Here is a 20,499-nt window from a genome sequence, read left to right on the forward strand (position 1 = left end):
ATTTAACCCTTTAAAGTAAGATAAATAGAACCACTGTTTGTTTTATGACTTCATGCTTAATACTTCATGAAAAGAAGACAGCCAATGCTTAAATACTACCTGATAATACTAAATGTTTCCTTATTAAATTTTTGGATGTTCTATTTTACAATATATTTAAATGCTAAGCCTCAAAAAGAATATAAAGTAAAAGTGCAAAACTATACTTTATTAAAACAGCAAATAAGCTTTGTAAGATAATATGTTCCTGTAAAATAATATGGTATGGAGGAAATGCCAAGGAAAAGTAATTTTGTGATACCCACATATTAAAAAATGTACAACAAATAATGGTTCACGGAGCTTAGTTAATCATGCTCATGATAGCACTGACATTTAACTGATGTTCCTCTAAACATTGATATTCTGTAAGTGTGGTTTTGTAATGTCATTTGCAATTTAAGGGACAAGTTTCTCACCCTCAGGGAACTTTCTATTTCCTGCTGTCTCAGGCTGAAACTTTAGACCCAGAGGAACTGGAGCTCAAACAGAAGTTGAAGAAGCTGACCGAAAACATCAGTGATAAAGAAAAATGTTCTGAAGAGAACTGTACATCTGATGAGGATGAGGCCAATCAACTAAGAGATGACATTAAACCTCCAGGGAGAAAAGAGCCTTATTTTGTCTCGGCCCTTAGAAGTAAAAGTATGACATCAGATGATTTCTTTGGCAGCTTTTTTAGGAATGAGCTGTCCTCTCTGCAGAGGGTAAGACCACATGACTCCATTCAATTAAAATTTTTATTGTGTTTTTACCAATCGACATTGACACAAAGCAGCTTCAAAGGTGGATGTAAATTCAGATTTCCTAATGAGCAGACTAGAAACAACAGTGGCAAGGAAAATCTACCTGAGGTGACATGAGTAAGAAACCATGAAGACATATTCAAAAGGGAAACAATAATCCCCCAGATAGTGGGATTATAAATCATTAGAGTGTTCAGGTGTAGAAGAGTAAAGTCAAGGTGTACTTGTGTGATGGAAGGGTGTACACTGTGAGCATATTGTGAATAAGTGTCCTAGGATGAGCATAAGACATGGGTCTTTATGATTACAGTAGCAGTTCTTAGGTACCAGTCTACAGTATCCAGGTGAGATTAAATAATAATAATAATAAAAAAAATGCAGACTTGTCAGATTAGGACAGGATTAAAATCGCAAAGTATGTCTGTGAAACACGTATTTCCCCCTGGATGAATGAATCAATGTTTTTGAAAGAATCTTTTAAGTGAATGAACCGTTCTCATCCACGTCCATGTGAAACACATGACTGGCAGATGTTTCCTGCTTTTTAAAGACTGCATTAGAGTGTGGGCTGTGAAGGAGAATGCCATTGGTTGGACCTACCGAACAAATAATCGCCGTACTTTGAGTCAGAATGAGAGTGACAAACATACTGATTATGAGCGAACTGGTACTTGCAGTTCGTGAACAAAATTAACAAACTGGTCATTGTTGTTTGTGAAAGAAATGAACAAACTAGGCGAATTAATGAGGATCTGCTGACTCACTGATGCCAGCTCAGCTAATATATGCACGCTGTTTGTTCAGTTCGCCACCCTTTGAACAAGAAGAGAAAAAGGGCAGAACAGTACACTAAAACAAGCCTTGTGTTGTTTGTGTATTGTTGATAGCATAATTCGCTATATACAAATGTGTAAAAATGACTGATGGCTATTTTAAAAAAATTATTGTAGCATTGAAAACTACTTCATACATGTACTGTATGTAAAAATGCTTCTTTTTTTTTAAAAAAAAATTAGTCATATCATTCATTACCACTCTATCAAAACTAGACTGAAATTACCTTCTTGAGAATAAATTCACCAGACCTTCTCCTGTGTCACGAAACGGGAACGGAGGCGGAAGCAATTGCAGTTAAGAGCTTTATTGAAGAGGCAGGCAGATAAATACAAAGCGTGAAACAGAGGTGTAGTCAAAAACAGGCAGTGGGTCGGGCGATCAGCAAACAGGCTTGTACAGGGTTAGGCAGGAATCGAAGTCGCGGTCACAGAAAACAGGGTCAAAACACGAAACATGAAACATGAAACTATGACTGGGAACTGGGAGCGGAAAACACCAGCGTGGTCTAAGTAAACTAATCTAACTTTAAACTAACTAAATCTATCAAGGTACGTGACATAAACTAACTACTATGGAACTATATTGACTATAATACTCGGCAAGGTGTACTGTGAGGCGAGGGGTATTTATCCCGAACATAATCAGCGTTAAGTGCTGACAGCTGAAAACAATGACGGCACACCCTCGAACAACAACCAATGACAAAACAGGGAGGTGACAGATCAGAAACAAAACAAACGCACGTGTGCATAGTAAACAATGTCACAGTTATCAACATTTGACGAGCGTCCGCTCGCTGAGCACTCGTGCACGCGCTCAACTCCCGGCACTCAAAGTGTGCTGAAGGCTGCAACTCTGTCTAAAAGGGAGCTCGTGAGATAACCCCCCCCCCCCCCCCCCCCCTCCGAGGGCGCTCCGGAGCACCAGAAAACACTCCTCTCCATTGGAGGTCCTGGCCTCCTGGGCAAAATGTCCCCAGCTGAACCAGGAGTCTGAGCAGCATCCTCAGCGGAACAAGGAGGCAAAGCCATGTCCTTAGTGGAACAGGTAAGCAGAGTGACGTCCTCAGCAGAACAGAAAAGCAGAGCAGCATCCTCAGCAGAACAGAAAAGCAGGGCGCCATCCTCAGCGGAGCAGGAAGGCGGAGCGTTGTCCTCCATCGATTCTGCAGGCTGAACTTCGTTGGCTGTGTTAACAGACTCAGGCATGAGCAGAACGTGGTTGGTTGTGTCCGCAGACTTAGGCGTGAGCAGAGCTTGGTTGTCCGTGTCAACAGACTCGGTCGTGAGCGGAACTTGGTTGTCTGTGTCAACAGACTCGGTTGTGAATGGAACTTGGTCATCCATGTCAACAGAGTCGGTCGTAAGGGGAACTTGGTCGTCCGTGTCAGCAGACTCTGTCGTGAGGGGAACTTGGTTGTCCGTGTCAGCAGACTTGAACGTAAGTTTCACTTGGTTGGTCGTGACGTTGGTGTCAAGCCTGAGCAGAGCCTGGTTGTCTGTATCAGCGGACTCCAGTGTGATCAGAGCTTGGTTGTTCGTGACCTCAGCTCCAGGCATGAGCAGCACCTGGTTGTTAATGACTACGGCACCGACCTGGGACAGAACATGGCGTGGGCAGAGCTTGGGTTGGCCGTGTCTTTGACCTGGTTCATGAACTTGGCATGAGCAGAACTTGGGTTGGCCGTCTCTTCGACCTGGGACAGTAACGTGTTTTGGGAGGCCGTCTCTTCGCCCTAGGACAGGAACTTGGCATGAGCAGAGCTTGGGTTGGCCGTTTCTTCAACCTGGGACAGTAACGTGTCTTGGGAGGCCGTCTCTTCGACCTGGGACAGGAACTTGGCATGAGCAGAGCTTGGGTTGGCCGTCTCTTCGACCTGGGACATGAACATGACTTGGGAGGTCACCTCGTTGACCTCTAGCAGGAACTTGACCTTATGCTGGATTTCTGGAGCTGAGACCCCCTCATGGGTCTCCGGCTGAAACTCTGGGGCTGAGGTCGCCACGTTGATCTCTGGCTGGAGCTCTGGAGCTGAGACTTCCTCATGGGTCTCAGACTGAAACGCTGGGATTGAGGTTGCCACGTTGACCTCTGGCTGGAGTTCAGCATGTGAGACCTCCTCGTGGGTCTCAAGTTGGAGCTCTGAGGTCACCACGTTGACCTCTGGCTGGAGCTCAGCATGTGAGACCACCTCGTGGGTCTCAAGCTGGAGCTCTGAGGTCGCCATGTTGACCTCTGGCTGGAGCTCAGTATGTGAGACCTCCTCGTGGGTCTCAAGCTGGAGCTCTGAGGTCGCCATGTTGACCTCTGGCTGGAGCTCAGCATTTGAGACCTCCTCGTGGGTCTCAAGATGGAGCTCTGAGGTCGCCACATTGACCTCTGGCTGGAGCTCGTCCTGTAGTTCCACAAGGGCTTTGTTATGTAGTTGCTTGTGTTTACACCAGCTGCTCTTGAAGCACTCCTTGGAGCAGAAAAATGCTTCCTGGAGGCCTAGCTTCTTGCATGTGGGACATTGTAACTGAGTCTCTTTCCAGCAGCCCACAGTCATGCGTCTCGGTGGAACCTCCACCACGTTGGCCGGATCCTGAAGCAGAGCTGAAGATTCTACCCGGTCTACCCACTCAAAATAAAGGTGGAAAGGTAGGTCAGCCTTGTTCATCCCATTGCTTCCCCTCGCCAGTAAATCTAGGCTGTTTAGTTGCCCTGGCTGCGTGAACACCTGCAGAAAAAGTTCAGCAAACTGAGTGACGTCACTGAGGGCACTGGACCCTGTACGGATCAGATGCTCCGCCCAGTCACGGGCCGGCCCGTAAAACCGAGACACTAAGAACCCAAGCCACTGTTTCTTGGCAGGCTTGAGATGCGCCAGGCTAGCGAAGTACACCTGGCTGTGGAAAAGGAACAACAACGGGTGGTTCTCCAACCCATAAGTCTCCAAAGGGAGTTTGGCGGCAGTCCTCTGTGGAAACTGGACTGATTTGTATGGTGGCCAGACTTCTCCATGTGCTCCTGCTACTTCCATGTTGCGGCGGAGTATTCAGCTCTGTCTGAAGGGGAGATTGTGACATCTTGGAAGGTGGATTGGACATATCAATTTTAATAAATCATAGTACTAAAACCTGTCTCTTGAAAACTTATCATTGTTAAATAAATGTATTGAGTGAATGAAACAATCAGTACGTTTACATGGACAACAATAATCCAATATTAACCCGATTAAGACAATACTCTGATTAAGAAACTACCATGTAAGCAGCAATTTTTTATTACCTTAATCTGATTATAGTCATACTCGAAGTAAACACAAATTGAATTAATACATGTGGAGTACTCCTGTTGTAGTCACATTATCGATGTGTATTACAGACATGTAAACACCTTAATCACATTATTAATGTCATGTGGGAGTTTTCACCGCATTTTGCAACAGGACACGATCACACACGGCAGTGCTCAACCGTTTTACGGCAAACAAGAGAGCAAGGCTGCGTCTGAAACCGCATACTTACCTACTATATAGTAGGCGCAATACATGTATCTCGGCTACTATATAGTAGGTAAGTACATGGTTAGGGACGCAATCCACGGCTTCAAGCAGTCATCTAGTTGCATGTACAGTATGACAAATAATTAACCGCACTTGAAGCGTTCATAAAAATTAAAAATAAAAACACCCAAAACTGTATTTTATTATTGTAAATATTACATTTTTACAATATTGTGATTAAGGTGTTTACATGAGTCGCTTTTAGAATAGTCCTTTCATGTTCCTGTTTTACATGTTATAGAACATAGATCGATTAACGGGACACATCATTACGTCACCGCGCCACGCCGTTCAACGTTCCCTCCAGAATTTCATGTATCGATATACAGTTTGTCGTCATTATAGTACTGTACACAGTTTTGGCTGTTTAATTTTGAATTTCACGGAAGCTTCAAGTGCAGTTAATTATTTGTCATGCTATACGTGCAAATAGACGACTGCTTGAAGCCGTGGGCTGCGTACCAGACCATGTACTTACCTACTATATAGCAGCTCATAGGAATACCTCAAACCATCAGATTAATCCGTGCAGCCGAAGCACAACCCACGTGTAAAAAAATATATATATAAAGAAATAAAGTAGCTTGCAGTTTTGTTCCAAACAGAGATGGTGATAGAGAGACAAAAGTTCAGCACTGCAGCTTTAAATAAAATGCAACCACACATCCAAGAAGGACCAAAACAGATAGCTTTCACTGTATGCTATAATGAATATTTTCATTAAAAGGTAGTGTTGCATGTTGGAAAAAAAGATTAATAAAGAGTCTGCACACATGCAGTTATAGTTACAACATTAAGCTTTTACAGAAAACTGCTTCAACGGAACCAAAGCATTGACACAGGGTTAACATGTTCCATTTAAATGTCAAGAACATCACATACATACAGTGTTTGAATTGGGGGGGCTGGGGGGATTCCCAGACCCCCCATACGCATCAAGGGACCCCGCCCCCATAAGGACCAAAAAATTAACTTGGGGTCTCCTGGTGTATCATTGAAACAAGAATTCTAGAAACATAAATGTCCTCCTGGAAAGTTCGTATTTACGAGTTGGGAAGTCGTAATTACGACGTCAGATGTCGGTGTACCTTCTCTTAATTAACTGCAAAAATTCAGCAAGGTTTTTTAACTCTACTTCTAGAAAATGAAGAACAAAGAAGGCGTATCAGGTGACTTGAACACACCAATACATCTCCGTGAAATATTCACCATTACAACATTTGGGGTAATACACACTGCTCAGGCCGCATGGCACATGGGGTTAGCAAAACTATAGCCATATATAGCCTATATATATAATATTTGATTGTAGACACATTTTAAACCTATCCTGACTAATTTAAAAAGTTGCAATACCAATATATAATTTACATTATATATTCTTACATTATATCAGGAAAATGAACATCATAATTGCCATTTCACCTGGATTAATAATCCGGTTTAGGATAAATGTTTTTCCAATTCACTCGACTCATGTTGACCGGAAAACACAAAAAGAATAAAATCGTCAGTAGGTTATTCAAGAACTACATGGTGGTTAGTAAACTTAGTTGTTGGGTGAGCTACTTTTTTCAGAAAATCTTTAATTTTTTTACACCATCTTCGCACGCTGTAAATTAAGGTGGAACTGCATGCGCACAGGTGAGAGTGAGACAGTGAATTTCTCTTAAAGATGCAGTTTCCCTATTAAGCGGCTTCATACAGTACATTACCTTGACTGGCATTTGTTTAACCTATTCTAATGTAATAATTCTAATAATACATCCACAATCTGTATTTGTTTATTCAATGATAATATTAATTTTTCATAATTCTCCATGAGTTACAAGAGCAGCCACGTCCAGAGTAGACCTGCTGAAAAACTATCACAGAAATTCTAATGGTTTTCATTACAAATACCATTACAAACCATCTGCTAACCAGTAAAACCATTGCCATTACCGGTCCTTAATGGTATCCACTAGATATAACATGCCTCCAATAGAAGGCAACAAATTACCAATAGAGACCCACAAGGATTACAGTTTCCATTAAACCAGTACAATTCCCAATATAACTATTACAAATTATATGAGGGTTTCTATTGTTTTTTGTTTGTTTGTTTGTTTGTTTGTGTTTTTTTCAGCAGGGAGGATGGGATACATAAGAGACTTGCCCTAAGAATGATAATTAGTGATGGTTACCTGTTGTTGAGCTATGCGGTAATAACTGTTAATATGATTCATTTTTGGACCATGATGCTTCATGGTGGAATTCACTGGGAGTAAGAAGATTGGAACATTCTATTTAATGATGCTTGTGTTTAGTGTTGGACTTCTTCTAGTAAAGGAAAATTGGAATGAAGAGTAATGTTTTAAATTTATAAACTAAAGTTCAACCTTAATAAATATTCAAGGCAATGTCTCATTAAGTATGGCATGTGGTGCCTTGGAGCCTTTATAAACTAAAGTGTAGTAAATTGGTGTAAATGATTGAAGAGAGCTAAATGTGTGCAGACTTTCTTCAGTTATTTATACACTTGCCTGTCTTTGATCAAGGTCAGGCTAAAAACTATCATGAGCCAAAACTAAAACTAAAGCATGTTTTACATACAGTGACACCAAATATTGACATCACATCTCTATATATGGACAGTAAATATACTATAAAAATAATTTATAATTATTTATAATTAATTATTATATTTATTTATAACTATTGTTTAATTATAATTATTTATAATTAAAAATAATTATAAATAATAATTATTGACCTGAACCTTGCACAATTAATATTTATAGAGTTATAATCATGCCACAATATCCTAACATTTAAAATACACCTAGGTATCCACATTTGTAAGGCGCTATGAATGTGTTGTGTACAGTATTTGATCAAATATTAACCACCAATAGATGGAGCCCTAACTCACAAATTAACCAACTAGGGACATTCTTATTATTATTAAAGGCATGCAGGAATTAACTGACTGAATAGCTACAATCTATCATCACAGTACCATTCCAAGACAATATCCAATACTTGCAAACACCTTAAATGCATTGGTTCTCAACCAAGGGGGTGCGGCATCATCTGGGTACTTTGTGTATTTTATTGCTTTTCAAATAGAATGTGCATAAATGAAAAACCTTGCGTTCCCTCTCCCTCTATATCTCCCTCTGGGGAGAGGAAAAGCTTAGAATGCTTTTTATCTAGCTGTCATTGCAGACCAGTGTTGCAACTTAGAGACTTTTCAGACCCCTTTAGTGACTTTTTTGCAACAAAAAAAGTGCCTACCGACAAATTTTTTGGACAAATCTTAGCAACTGTCCAAATGTAACTAGTACTGTCCTGCAAGCACAGGGTCTAGATTTCCGGCTGCACTCACACCTCTCTCTGCATCTGCTCTGTTCAGTAAGTGGCTGAGAGCCAGAGATTTAACAATGTCATGGCTAATGAGATGTGCCCTTCGTCCCAATTTACATAATTCATATGCGAATGTTCCTAGAATGCAAGACGAATGGAATGCAACATGTTTTACATGTAAAATAGTTCACGTTATTACAACCTAGTTGGTAAATGGTCTGCACTTATATAGCGCTTTTTTAACCTTAGCAGTTCCAAAGCACTTTACACTGTGTCTCATTCACCCATTCACACACACTCACACACCAAGTGGTAGCAAAGCTGCCATGCAAGGCGCTAACTTGCCATTGGGAGCAACTTGGGGTTCAGTGTCTTGCCCAAGGACACTTCGGCATGTAGAGTCATGTGGGCCAGGAATCGAACCCCCAACCCTACGAGTAGTAGATAACCCGCTCTACCTGTGCCACAGCCACCCAAGTGTTTTTGTTCAAAGTAGTTATAGTGTTCAGAAACATTTTTGATAATTCATAGTAGTTATATCATACACTTTCTGTCAAACTGTCAATCAAAGTAGTGTGCTTGATAATTTATGGCCCCTCTCCTTTCCCTGAGTGACAGGTCTGTAGGGGTGGGGTAACCCTATCAGAGGGTAATCTGGCTCCTTTGTGTCTGGCAGTGGTGGAGAGGTGTGTGTGTGTGTGTGTTGGGGGGAACAGTCCCCCTCCCAACAAAAGGTGTTGGTTTTTTGGGGGGTAAAATACATCTGAAAAGAAATAATGTTTTAATATGGGCATGTGTTTGTGTTACTGTGTGGGTTTATTTCATTTGTGTAAACACACTGTTAGAAAAAGAATGATGTTTGAATGTGTACATATATGAGTAGAATATTTGTTTTGTGAAATAAATGAAAACAAAATGTTGATTATGTTTTTAAGGATCCCGGTTTGCCTTTGAATAAAACGTTTAGGAGGTAAAGCGTTTTTTAAAAAAAGAATCTGTTTAAAAGAATCGCGTGTATTACATACCTTCTAAACATAAACCTTTAGGAACTAAAAAGATTAAAAGAGTTGTTTAAAAAGAAATCCGTATTACATGTCTTCCAAAAAAAATCCCAAAACCACATAAACCTTTAGGATGTAAAAATGGTTTAAAAGAGCTGTTTAAAAAGAATAGCACGTATTACATGACTTCTAAACAAAGATCCTTACGAGGTAAAAATGTTAAAGTGCTGGCTAAAAGAATCTCTGTAATGTTTAAACTATGAGATAAGTTTTTTTCCAGAGATGTATTACATTCGCTGTGTTAAATCAGTAATGAAGTTAAACTGAAGTCAAAATGATTATTTTTTATTTCCTCGTATGGGTTTATGATGGTGATCAGTCATATACACTATAAGCCAAAGTTATAGAAGTAGGAGAGTTATTTGTAAAGGTTCCAAAATATTTTAACAGTTAAGGCATATTTCCAACAGAACAGAATATTAGACATTTAGTGTAAACTAGTGTAAAAAAATTCTCTGAAATATTTCGGTGAAAATATTTTTTCCATATTAAATGCATCATATTAGAAATGATAGTACAGTCTTTGTTGATAAGTTACAAACTCATACTTTATAACAATTTGTTTAAGAGCATCTGAATCTGGCAAATAACTTTTATTCCATTTAGGCATGCAATAAAACTTAATAAACAAATTAGGAAGAAATGACTTGTATACTACTGCTGCGGATATTAAATATTAAACCATTTTGTTCAAACTTCAGAGTGATTCATAGAGTAGCAGAAATGTATGGCACCTAATGAATACCATGTGAAGGATTAAGTTGACTAGTCCCTTGCAGTTGCAAAGACATGTCCTTGTGCAGGATCACCTTCACACCACCATTGCCACATTGACACGTCTGCTACCATGTCAACATATAAGAAAAGGCAAAAAAGTAATATAAAATATATAAGAATGTATTTTATCAAATATAAGACATTGTAATGAAAAAAACATAATAATATTATTTAACAAGGTCTGCCATTCAGCCCCTCTTAAGTGTTAGAGCATTATCAGTATTGTATGACGTTGGGACAGTAGTTAGTTTTCGGATGTCAGTTGAAAAACCACTTTTTGAGTCACAGTGCCAAACTACTGCAGAATATTTTGATCCTGCTTTTTCAGCGTGAAGGACATTTATTTAATAGACAGATGGCACAGCCGTATACTTGGTCAGAGGATTTTAGGAATTTCTTTTAAGAAAGGTTCATTGTTTTGGTTCTTTTATCATAGCTTCAGTTTCTATACTTACTTTGGTTAGTGACTTAAACTGTTTTATTAGGTGGTGACAGATTTGGTTAACAGGGAATGATGATAGGTGAAGATTAAATTGGTATGCATATGCAAAATAAAACTGTCTATATGTGTATTTGTCTGCTATGTATCTGTTTAAGCACTACTTTAATAGCAGTTAATAGCCCCTTAGCTAATTCATAGACCCCCTTTCTACCTTTTCAACTTCGTGATATGTGTTTCTTTTCAAGCATTGTGTGCAGAAATTGCAAATCATTAGTCTGAAGGTTAAAGGTTCCTTAGACTTTTGCTTGTTCAGCATCAACAAATTCTAAACAAAGACTAAACTCAGAAGCAATATAACTGTCTGGTTGTGATCAGAATAAAAGGCAGCGTGAAAGGTGACCTAATTCCCAAAGCGCTAAATGAGATTTCTCTATGTTCTATATGACTTTTCTACAGTATATGCCATTAAGTCCTAGTTTACAGCCATCATTACAGCACGGTAGAGGAAATATTTGTTCATCAGATGTGTGGTGTATATCTAGACAATCTGATAACAAACTACACACAACATTTATGTTGAGAAAATTCAGCTTGATCTTTGTTCCCAAATAACATTGGACCAGATCCATCGTTTACATCATCTGCTCACACGTATTTAATCTGTATTACAAGTACTGAACAAGTTAGAGGAGGAGAACGTGTAGATTTACTGTTAATTGGAACTTTATTGTTTATTTGGTTCTGTCTTCATTCATTTTCATATTCAGATTTTTTAAAATTCATTTCATTATGATTTTTTATGAAGTACCTTCAACCTAGGAGAGTCTGGCATCTAACATAATGTATGAATGTAGGAACATGGATTTTCACCATGTGCTCCACCGGCACACTAGTTGAAAAGCAAGTCAAACATGTTAAATCTTCAAAGGTCAGGCAGGTCCAGAGTAAGGGAAATAAAAGCACATCACCTATTTAGATTATATCTATGATTAAGTTCACATTCAATTAAGAAATGAAGCTCATGTTAAGAAATTAGAAATTTAATTTTAAATTTCTAATTATTTAAAATTAAGAAATTAGAAATTTCTTCTAAGGAAATTTATCATATCTATTAACTATCATATCTATTTAATATATCTATTTAACATATCTGTTTAAATACTTATTAAGATTACTGTGCTAGTAAGTGTGTCAGATGTTCTCTGACCTTTTTTACTTGCTCTAACAATACCAGATGGGAATGATAATTTTTCTATGACAAACTTTGTTTTTAAACAGAACTATATTGTAGTGAGAACAGTTTTGTCCTCACAAGTTCATCACTAGATTCAGATGTGGATAAATTTCAACATGCAAGGAAAAGTGAGGAGTTTTAGGATGCATTTGGGTGTGTTAATTAACTGCAAATAAAGTATTTACTGATTTTCCTTCACTCAGCTCAAGCAGGTCATTCCTGCTGATATCTATATTACTACTTTCCATGCCATGTCTTTATCTCCACCACCTCTCAAACAAAGTGATGCACGTGTATTGCCTAACCCTAACCTTACTGAGTGTACCTCCTCACAATCCTTGTGGACAGGCTGAACTGCAGGAAGGAATTGATAACAAGATGATGTTACGGTGTAGTGTAGTTACCTGAGCTACTCAGCTACTGTACAGTAATGAGTTTATCTATATTTACTCAAACCCCTATACAGGAATAGTACATTGGTGTGTGATTTCATGAAAAGAAAAGTAGGTACTGTGTGCATAAGAAACAGAGAAAGACAATTTTCTGAAAGGAGACACATGAAAAGATTGCAAATAGCTAATTCTTTGCCTATATTTGGACTGCTGGGGTGCCAAACCTCATGAAATGTGTTTCTGTTGCTGTAAAGTTTCATTATAATCCAAATTAGTTCCATCAATGAATCATCACGCTGTAGAGATTTGTTAAGTCAATTACATCACATTCACATCATATGTAGAAAAAACTTAACTCCATACATTACTACATTAGATGTATTGTACACTAGCATTACTGTCTGAAAATTAAGCTTAATTTCTGACAAGGGTTTGAATGTTTTCAGATAGAGAGTATATATTTATAAGCAAAATGCTCAGGAACAGGTCTAATACATAACTCCCAGACTATTGTGGATGTTTAAACTATGTAAAAGCTTGTTCAAAGTACTCAGAGATATAATTCCACAGCCTATGATGAAAATATGGAAATACGTGCCATGCAAAAAGTCATGACATTGAAATCAATAGCCTTTCTGGACTTCTGATACTTTTCTGGCGGAACAGATCATGGCCCTATATGGTCACATTCTGTGTTTTTGTTGTTCATAGATGAAGGTGGGTATGCCCCGGATTATATGGAATCCTTGGTGCCAAGGTTTGTGGCACATTATCTCCAACCATGGGAAACCTTTCATATCACAAATTGGCTCCGATTTTTAAAATTAATTAATTTAGTTATTTATCTATTTTTGCAATGCAGATTTAATGGATATATTTTGTGACATCAATCACAGGCAGAACATATTTTTTAACATGAATCCACCAAAAGAGTGTTCAAGTTCATTTGAAAAATCATTATCATTACAAATGCAGTAAATTACAAGATCATTGAGTTTCACCAGCCACTGTTCAAAACTGTTTCATCTACTTGGTTTTCATATGGTTCGTATTCATCATTGCAAATATTATAAATTTCATTTCAAATATTCCTGTCTGTCTTGCCTCTGTGCACGATATCATACCTGTATCTGCATGTGAGTGTTTATTTTAAATGGAGGCACAATGCCCAGGGAATTGGTCATCAATTTCTTCTGAAGACATCTGTGGAAGAAATAGCCTTAACATGAGCTTCATTTCTTAATTGAATGTGAACTTAATCATAGATATAATCTAAATAGGTGATGTGCTTTTATTTTCCTTACTCTGGACCTGCCTGACCTTTGAAGATTTAACATGTTTGACTTGCTTTTCAACTAGTGTGCCGGTGGAGCACATGGTGAAAATCCATGTTCCTACATTCATACATTATGTTAGATGCCAGACTCTCCTAGGTTGAAGGTACTTCATAAAAAATCATAATGAAATGAATTTTAAAAAATCTGAATATGAAAATGAATGAAGACAGAACCAAATAAACAATAAAGTTCCAATTAACAGTAAATCTACACGTTCTCCTCCTCTAACTTGTTCAGTACTTGTAATACAGATTAAATACGTGTGAGCAGATGATGTAAACGATGGATCTGGTCCAATGTTATTTGGGAACAAAGATCAAGCTGAATTTTCTCAACATAAATGTTGTGTGTAGTTTGTTATCAGATTGTCTAGATGTACACCACACATCTGATGAACAAATATTTCCTCTACCGTGCTGTAATGATGGCTGTAAACTAGGACTTAATGGCATATACTGTAGAAAAGTCATATAGAACATAGAGAAATCTCATTTAGCGCTTTGGGAATTAGGTCACCTTTCACGCTGCCTTTTATTCTGATCACAACCAGACAGTTATATTGCTCCTGAGTTTAGTCTTTGTTTAGACTTTGTTGATGTTGAACAAGCAAAAGTCTAAGGAACCCTTAACCTTCAGACTAATGATTTGCAATTTCTGCACACAATGCTTGAAAAGAAACATATATAACGAAGTTGAAAAGGTAGAAAGGGGGTCTATGAATTAGCTAAGGGGCTATTAATCGCTATTAAAGTAGTGCTTAAACAGATACATAGCAGACAAATATACATATAGACAGTTTTATTTTGCATATGCATACCAATTTAATCTTCACCTATCATCATTCCCTGTTAACCAAATCTGTCACCACCTAATAAAACAGTTTAAGTCACTAACTAAAGTAAGTATAGAAACTGAAGCTATGATAAAAGAACCAAAACAATGAACCTTTCTTAAAAGAAATTCCTAAAATCCTCTGACCAAGTATACGGCTGTGCCATCTGTCTATTAAATAAATGTCAGTCCTTCACGCTGAAAAAGAAGGATCAAAATATTCTGCAGTAGTTTGGCACTGTGACTCAAAAAGTGGTTTTTCAACTGACATCCGAAAACTAACTACTGTCCCAACGTCATACAATACTGATAATGCTCTAACACTTAAGAGGGGCTGAATGGCAGACCTTGTTAAATAATATTATTATGTTTTTTCATTACAATGTCTTATATTTGATAAAATACATTCTTATATAATTTTTATTACTTTTTTGCCTTTTCATATATGTTGACATGGTAGCAGACGTGTCAATGTGGCAATGCTGGTGTGAAGGTAATCCTGCACAAGGACATGTCTTTGCAACTATAAGGGACTAGTCAACTTAATCCTTCACATGGTATTCATTAGGTGCCATACATTTCTGCTACTCTATGGATCACTCTGAAGTTTGAACAAAATGGTTTGTCTTAATATCCGCAGCAGTAGTGTACAAGTCATTTCTTCCTAATTTGTTTATTAACTTTTATTGCATGCCTAAATGGAATAAAAGTTATTTGCCAGATTCAGATGATCTTAAACAAATTGTTATAAAGTATGAGTTTGTAACTTATCAACAAAGACTGTACTATCATTTCTAATATGATGCATTTAATATGGAAAAAATATTTTCACCGAAATATTTCAGAGAATTTTTTTACACTAGTTTACACTAAATGTCTAATATTCTGTTTTGTTGGAGGTATGCATTAACTGTTAAAATATTTTGGAACCTTTACAAATAACTCTCCTACTTCTATAACTTTGGCTTATAGTGTATATGACTGATCACCATCATAAACCCATACGAGGAAATAAAAAGTAATCATTTTGACTTCAGTTTAACTTCATTACTGATTTAACACAGCGAATGTAATACATCTCTGGAAAAAAACTTATCTCGTAGTTTAAACATTACAGAGATTCTTTTAGCCAGCACTTTAACATTTTTACCTCGTAAGGATCTTTGTTTAGAAGTCATGTAATACGCGCTATTCTTTTTAAACAGCTCTTTTAAACCATTTTTACATCCTAAAGGTTTATGTGGTTTTGGGATTTTTTTGGAAGACGTGTAATACGGATTTCTTTTTAAACAACTCTTTTAATCTTTTTAGTTCCTAAAGGTTTATGTTTAGAAGGTATGTAATACACACGATTCTTTTAAACAGATTCTTTTTTTAAAAAACGCTTTACCTTCTAAACGTTTTATTCAAAGGCAAACCGGGATCCTTAAAAACATAATCAACATTTTGTTTTCATTTATTTCACAAAACAAATATTCTACTCATATATGTATTCAAACATCATGCTTTTTCTAACAATGTGTTTACACAAATGAAATAAACCCACACAGTAACACAAACACATGCCCATATTAAAACATTATTTCTTTTCAGACGTATTTTACCCCCCTAAAAACCAACACCTTTTGTTGGGAGGGGGACTATATCGCGCCCCCCCCCCCCACCACACACACACCCCCCACTGCCAGACACAAAGGAGCCAGATTACCCCCTGATACACTCGATAGGGTTACCCCACCACTCCACCCGTACAGACCTGTCACTCAGGGAAAGGAGAGGGGCCATAAATTATCAAACACACTACTTTGATTGACAGTTTGCAGAAAGTGTATGATATAACTACTATTCATGTTCCATACCTGTCTGTTATATAGTTTTATAAAAGTAATTAAAGTTATCTAAAAAATCTATCTATCTATCTATCTATCTATCTATCTATGAAAAACAGATTATAGATTAGGTATATATATATATATATATATATATATATATATATATATATATATATATATATATATATATGGGGCGTGCCACATGATAGGGGAGGCTTGGGGGGCTTTAGTTACAAAAGTTTGAGAGCCTCTGTAGTAATGTGATTCTGCTTCTGGGGAAACAGGAAGTAGTTGGGGTGATCCATGATGATGGCAGCTGGAATGACTCCTCTGTGGTAATCTCATCATATTTCTGTAATCCTCAAACTTGCGACGGCATTGCCTGTATGTATTCATTTTGTTTACATTCACATTTATTTTAATTGATATATTGATGCAAAATATTTCAGTTGTAATTTAGTTTTATGATAAATAGTCATATATATATATATATATATATATATATATATATATATATATATATATATATATATATATATATATATATATATATATATAGTCTGCGCTCAGTTCAAAATCCTGCATCTCTGATGGTATGGGGATACATTAGCGCCTATGGAATGGGCAGCTTGCACATCTGGAAATACACCATCAATGCTGAAAGGTATATATGATGAAAATTTTAGAGCAACATCTGCTTTCATACAGATTCCATCCCATCTTTACTTCTGAGAGAATCTGCCACTCTAAGATACTATATTCATACCCACTCATGTTACTGACCTTTTGCAAATTAACCTAATTAGTTACAGAATGTTCCACCAGCTGTTTCTTTTTAGTAACACTTACTTTTCCAACCTTTTGTTGCCCCGTCCCAACTTTTTTGAGACATGCTGCGGCCACCAAATTCAAAATTACCTTATTTTTTTTCTTAAAATTACACATTTACTCAGTTTAAACATTTGATATGTTTTCTATGTTCCATTGTGAATAAAATGTGGGTTTATGAGATTTGCAAATTATTACATTCTGTTTTTAATTACATTTATTTACATTTTACACAGCGTCCCACCTTTTTTTTTCTTTTTTTTTTGAATTTTTTGGAATATATACATAATATAATTAATAGATTCCAACCTTTTGAAGCATATTTTAAGGGTATTTGGTATTTGAGGCATACAAATTAGTAACAAGAAGGACTTGACTTGTTGGAAGCATCCCTATTGACACCTTGAGTGCTAAGTGGCATTGAGTACTACTGGTTTTCTTCTGATAGACCACATTCTACCTGAAAGTTAGACAGTGTCTGTACAATGATAGCCCTTTGAAATAAACCATCATTTGTTTACGCATTGTTCTCAATTTAAAGTCTGCTGTTGATCTTGAGAGACCCACTGTCACCCAAAGGAGGTTGAGTTTCTATGAGGTCAGTTCTGCAAGCTGTGAGCTGTCTCGGCTAGAGGATGAAGTAGCAATGGCAGTGGCCAGAGTCCAGAGAGCTCAAAGTGAGGTGAGACTTTGATAAAAGGAAACTATTTTAAAAAGGTTTCCTTAAATTAGATATTCCAGATTACATTGTCTTTGACAAATCTTTATAATAAATCTTATCAAACTACTACACTGCCCTTAAGGTTACAGCTATTCAAAAGCGTATTGCTGCCTTAGGACAGGAATAGCAGTGGAATTTCACCAGCAAAAGGTAGGATATATTTATATTATACTTTATATATTTATATTATATTATTATAATATTGATATTAAAAATGTGTGAATATGTGTTACAGTCTCTAGAGTTTACATAGGATGGTGTGAAAACCAAACAAAACATCAGGTAGGAGGAGAATGCCCCGACTGGTTCAAGCTGACAGGAAGTCTATGGTAACTCAAATAACTACTCTTGGCAAGTGTGATGAGCAGAAAATCTTCACAGAAGACACAACACATTGAACCTTGAGGTGGATGGCCTACAACAGAAGTAGACCACATTGAGTTCCACTCTGGGCTCCACTCAGAACAGGAATCTGAGGCTACAATCTACAGAGGTTTGGAAAGATTGGAAAAACATTGCCTGGTCTTTTTAAAACATTGCCTGGTCTGCCAAGTTTTGTGTCTTTTACTCCATCCTGTATAAACTCTATAAATTGTTTGTGAAAATCCCAGGAGAACAGCAGTTTCTGAAAAGCTCAAACCAATATGTCTGGCACCAATAACCATGCCATGGACAAAGTCATTTAAAATTCGAAATAAACAGAAGGTTTTTTTTAGAATTTTGAAATATTTCAAACGAAGAAAGTAAATGTACAATATGCACTTGCATATTGGAGACACCTGTGTCCAATTGTATGCATGCACAATTGATATTTCTGACTTTGAAATCTCTCACAGCTAAAATGGCCAATCAAACCAGCCCTGCGTTCATGTTGACCAAGGAACTGATTGTGAATCTTCGAGTTGTTCTCAATTTCACTATTCACTTACTTAATCCCCATTCTGTTTCAGCCATATTGTGAAGTAATTGTTTCCTTTGTTTCTGTACCAAGCCTTGAGTCCCATGTTGCTATTCTGGTTTTTGACTTTGATTGTTTCCTGTTGTTTTGTCTTTTGGTTTCTCTATGATATCCTGTTTGCTGATCGCCTGACACTTTTGCCTGCCTTGACTTTGATCTTGCCTTATGGATTGGATTTGTTTGTTGGACTTTATTTAATAAACTGCTTAAACTGCATTTGCATACGTCTCCGACTCTCCGTTGTGACAGAGTGGTGACATTAGTGGTGGGCAGAGCGAGGCTTTATGGAAAACTGAAGCAGTTGAAGCAAATGTGCCATATTGTGTCAAGGCTTCAAAACAATCCAACACCTGTGTCCATGGTGACACCTAATAGTCACTTGCAGGTGTTGATCTAAAACAACTTTGACAACAAGTCAGACAAGCGTTGACGAATTCTAGCCTACATGTTTTTTGTGGCAAACAAGGAAGTGTGTGGGAGGACCGATAGAGTTCTCGACTGGTATGCTGCTGCCTTGGATTTGAATCCTGTGTGAAGTGTGCCTGTCCACATTGTTGTAAGGGCCATTTAAAAATTTGTATTTTTTTATTTAAAAAATGTTTTTTTAAATTCTCTCTCACCTACATAATAACCCACAACATCTTCTTTATTTTTATCAGGAAATTTGGTGGGATTTCACATCATATGATTAACAAGGCATCCTAAGGCAAGCACTGACCATGAATCAGTACAAACACTATTGAATCATTTCAGTTTTATAAACCTACATAATAAAACTGACCGGAGAACTGTTCAAATTATATATTATATATACTATTATATATATTAAACTCTGGTTCATTGGTTCTTCTTGGGAAAAACACCCCCTAGCGGGTAACCATGGAAATTCAGAAATATTTAGAAATAGTAATGATGTAATAAAGCCTCGTTTGCTGAAATGATGTGACTTGCCCAATTTGATATGCACGCTGAACCACTGATTCGAAATAAAAGATTTGCAAAGGTTTCGAAGCTTCATGAAACAGTGTTTTGAAAGCACCCATCACTACAGAATGTGACAGTATGCCTTGCACCTTTGGGGTTGGTTGTTTGAATCTCGTGTGCGGGGAGCTTGCATGTTCTCCCCATGCATCAGGGGTTTCCTCCGGCTACTCCGGTTTCCTCCCCCAGGCCAAAGACATGTATTGTAAGCTGAGTGGCATGTCCAAATTATCTGTAGTGTGTGAATGGGTGTGTGAGTATGTGTGTGATAGTGCCCTGCGATGGGCTGGGCCCCCCAGGGTGTCGTGCCCCGAGCTCCCTGGGACAGACTCTGGGTCCCTCGTGACCCTGTGTAGGATAAGCCATACAGAAGATGGATGGATGGATGAATATATAGATAAACAAAGTCCACCAAATTTTAATTAAGTAATGACTAACACATTGCACTTCTGTCCATAACTGTTAAAATTTATGGAATGTCCACAAGTAGTTTGTGCTTTATGATTTTATGATTATGATTAGGTAACATTATTATCAGAATAGCACTCGCTGTCTTTGAGTGGTAATCTATAATAGTGTGGTTTTACA

General features: G+C 37.4%; 1 protein-coding gene across 2 annotated transcripts in view; it reads left to right on the forward strand.

Moving 5' to 3' along the window:
- mlphb (melanophilin b) overlaps window positions 1-19,546 on the forward strand; it is a 42,901-nt gene extending 23,355 nt beyond the window's left edge. For both annotated transcript variants that reach the window (XM_053626327.1, XM_053626326.1), the window contains exons 6-9: window positions 492-746; window positions 17,793-17,933; window positions 18,055-18,122; window positions 18,208-19,546. In XM_053626327.1, the coding sequence (XP_053482302.1) occupies window positions 492-746; window positions 17,793-17,933; window positions 18,055-18,099 (441 nt within the window). In that variant the 3' untranslated portion in view covers window positions 18,100-18,122; window positions 18,208-19,546. The remainder of the gene's footprint in view (window positions 1-491; window positions 747-17,792; window positions 17,934-18,054; window positions 18,123-18,207) is intronic.
- The last annotated feature ends 953 nt before the right edge of the window (window positions 19,547-20,499 follow it).

Source organism: Ictalurus furcatus, chromosome 6, assembly GCF_023375685.1.
Source record: "Ictalurus furcatus strain D&B chromosome 6, Billie_1.0, whole genome shotgun sequence".
Lineage (NCBI taxonomy): Eukaryota > Metazoa > Chordata > Actinopteri > Siluriformes > Ictaluridae > Ictalurus > Ictalurus furcatus.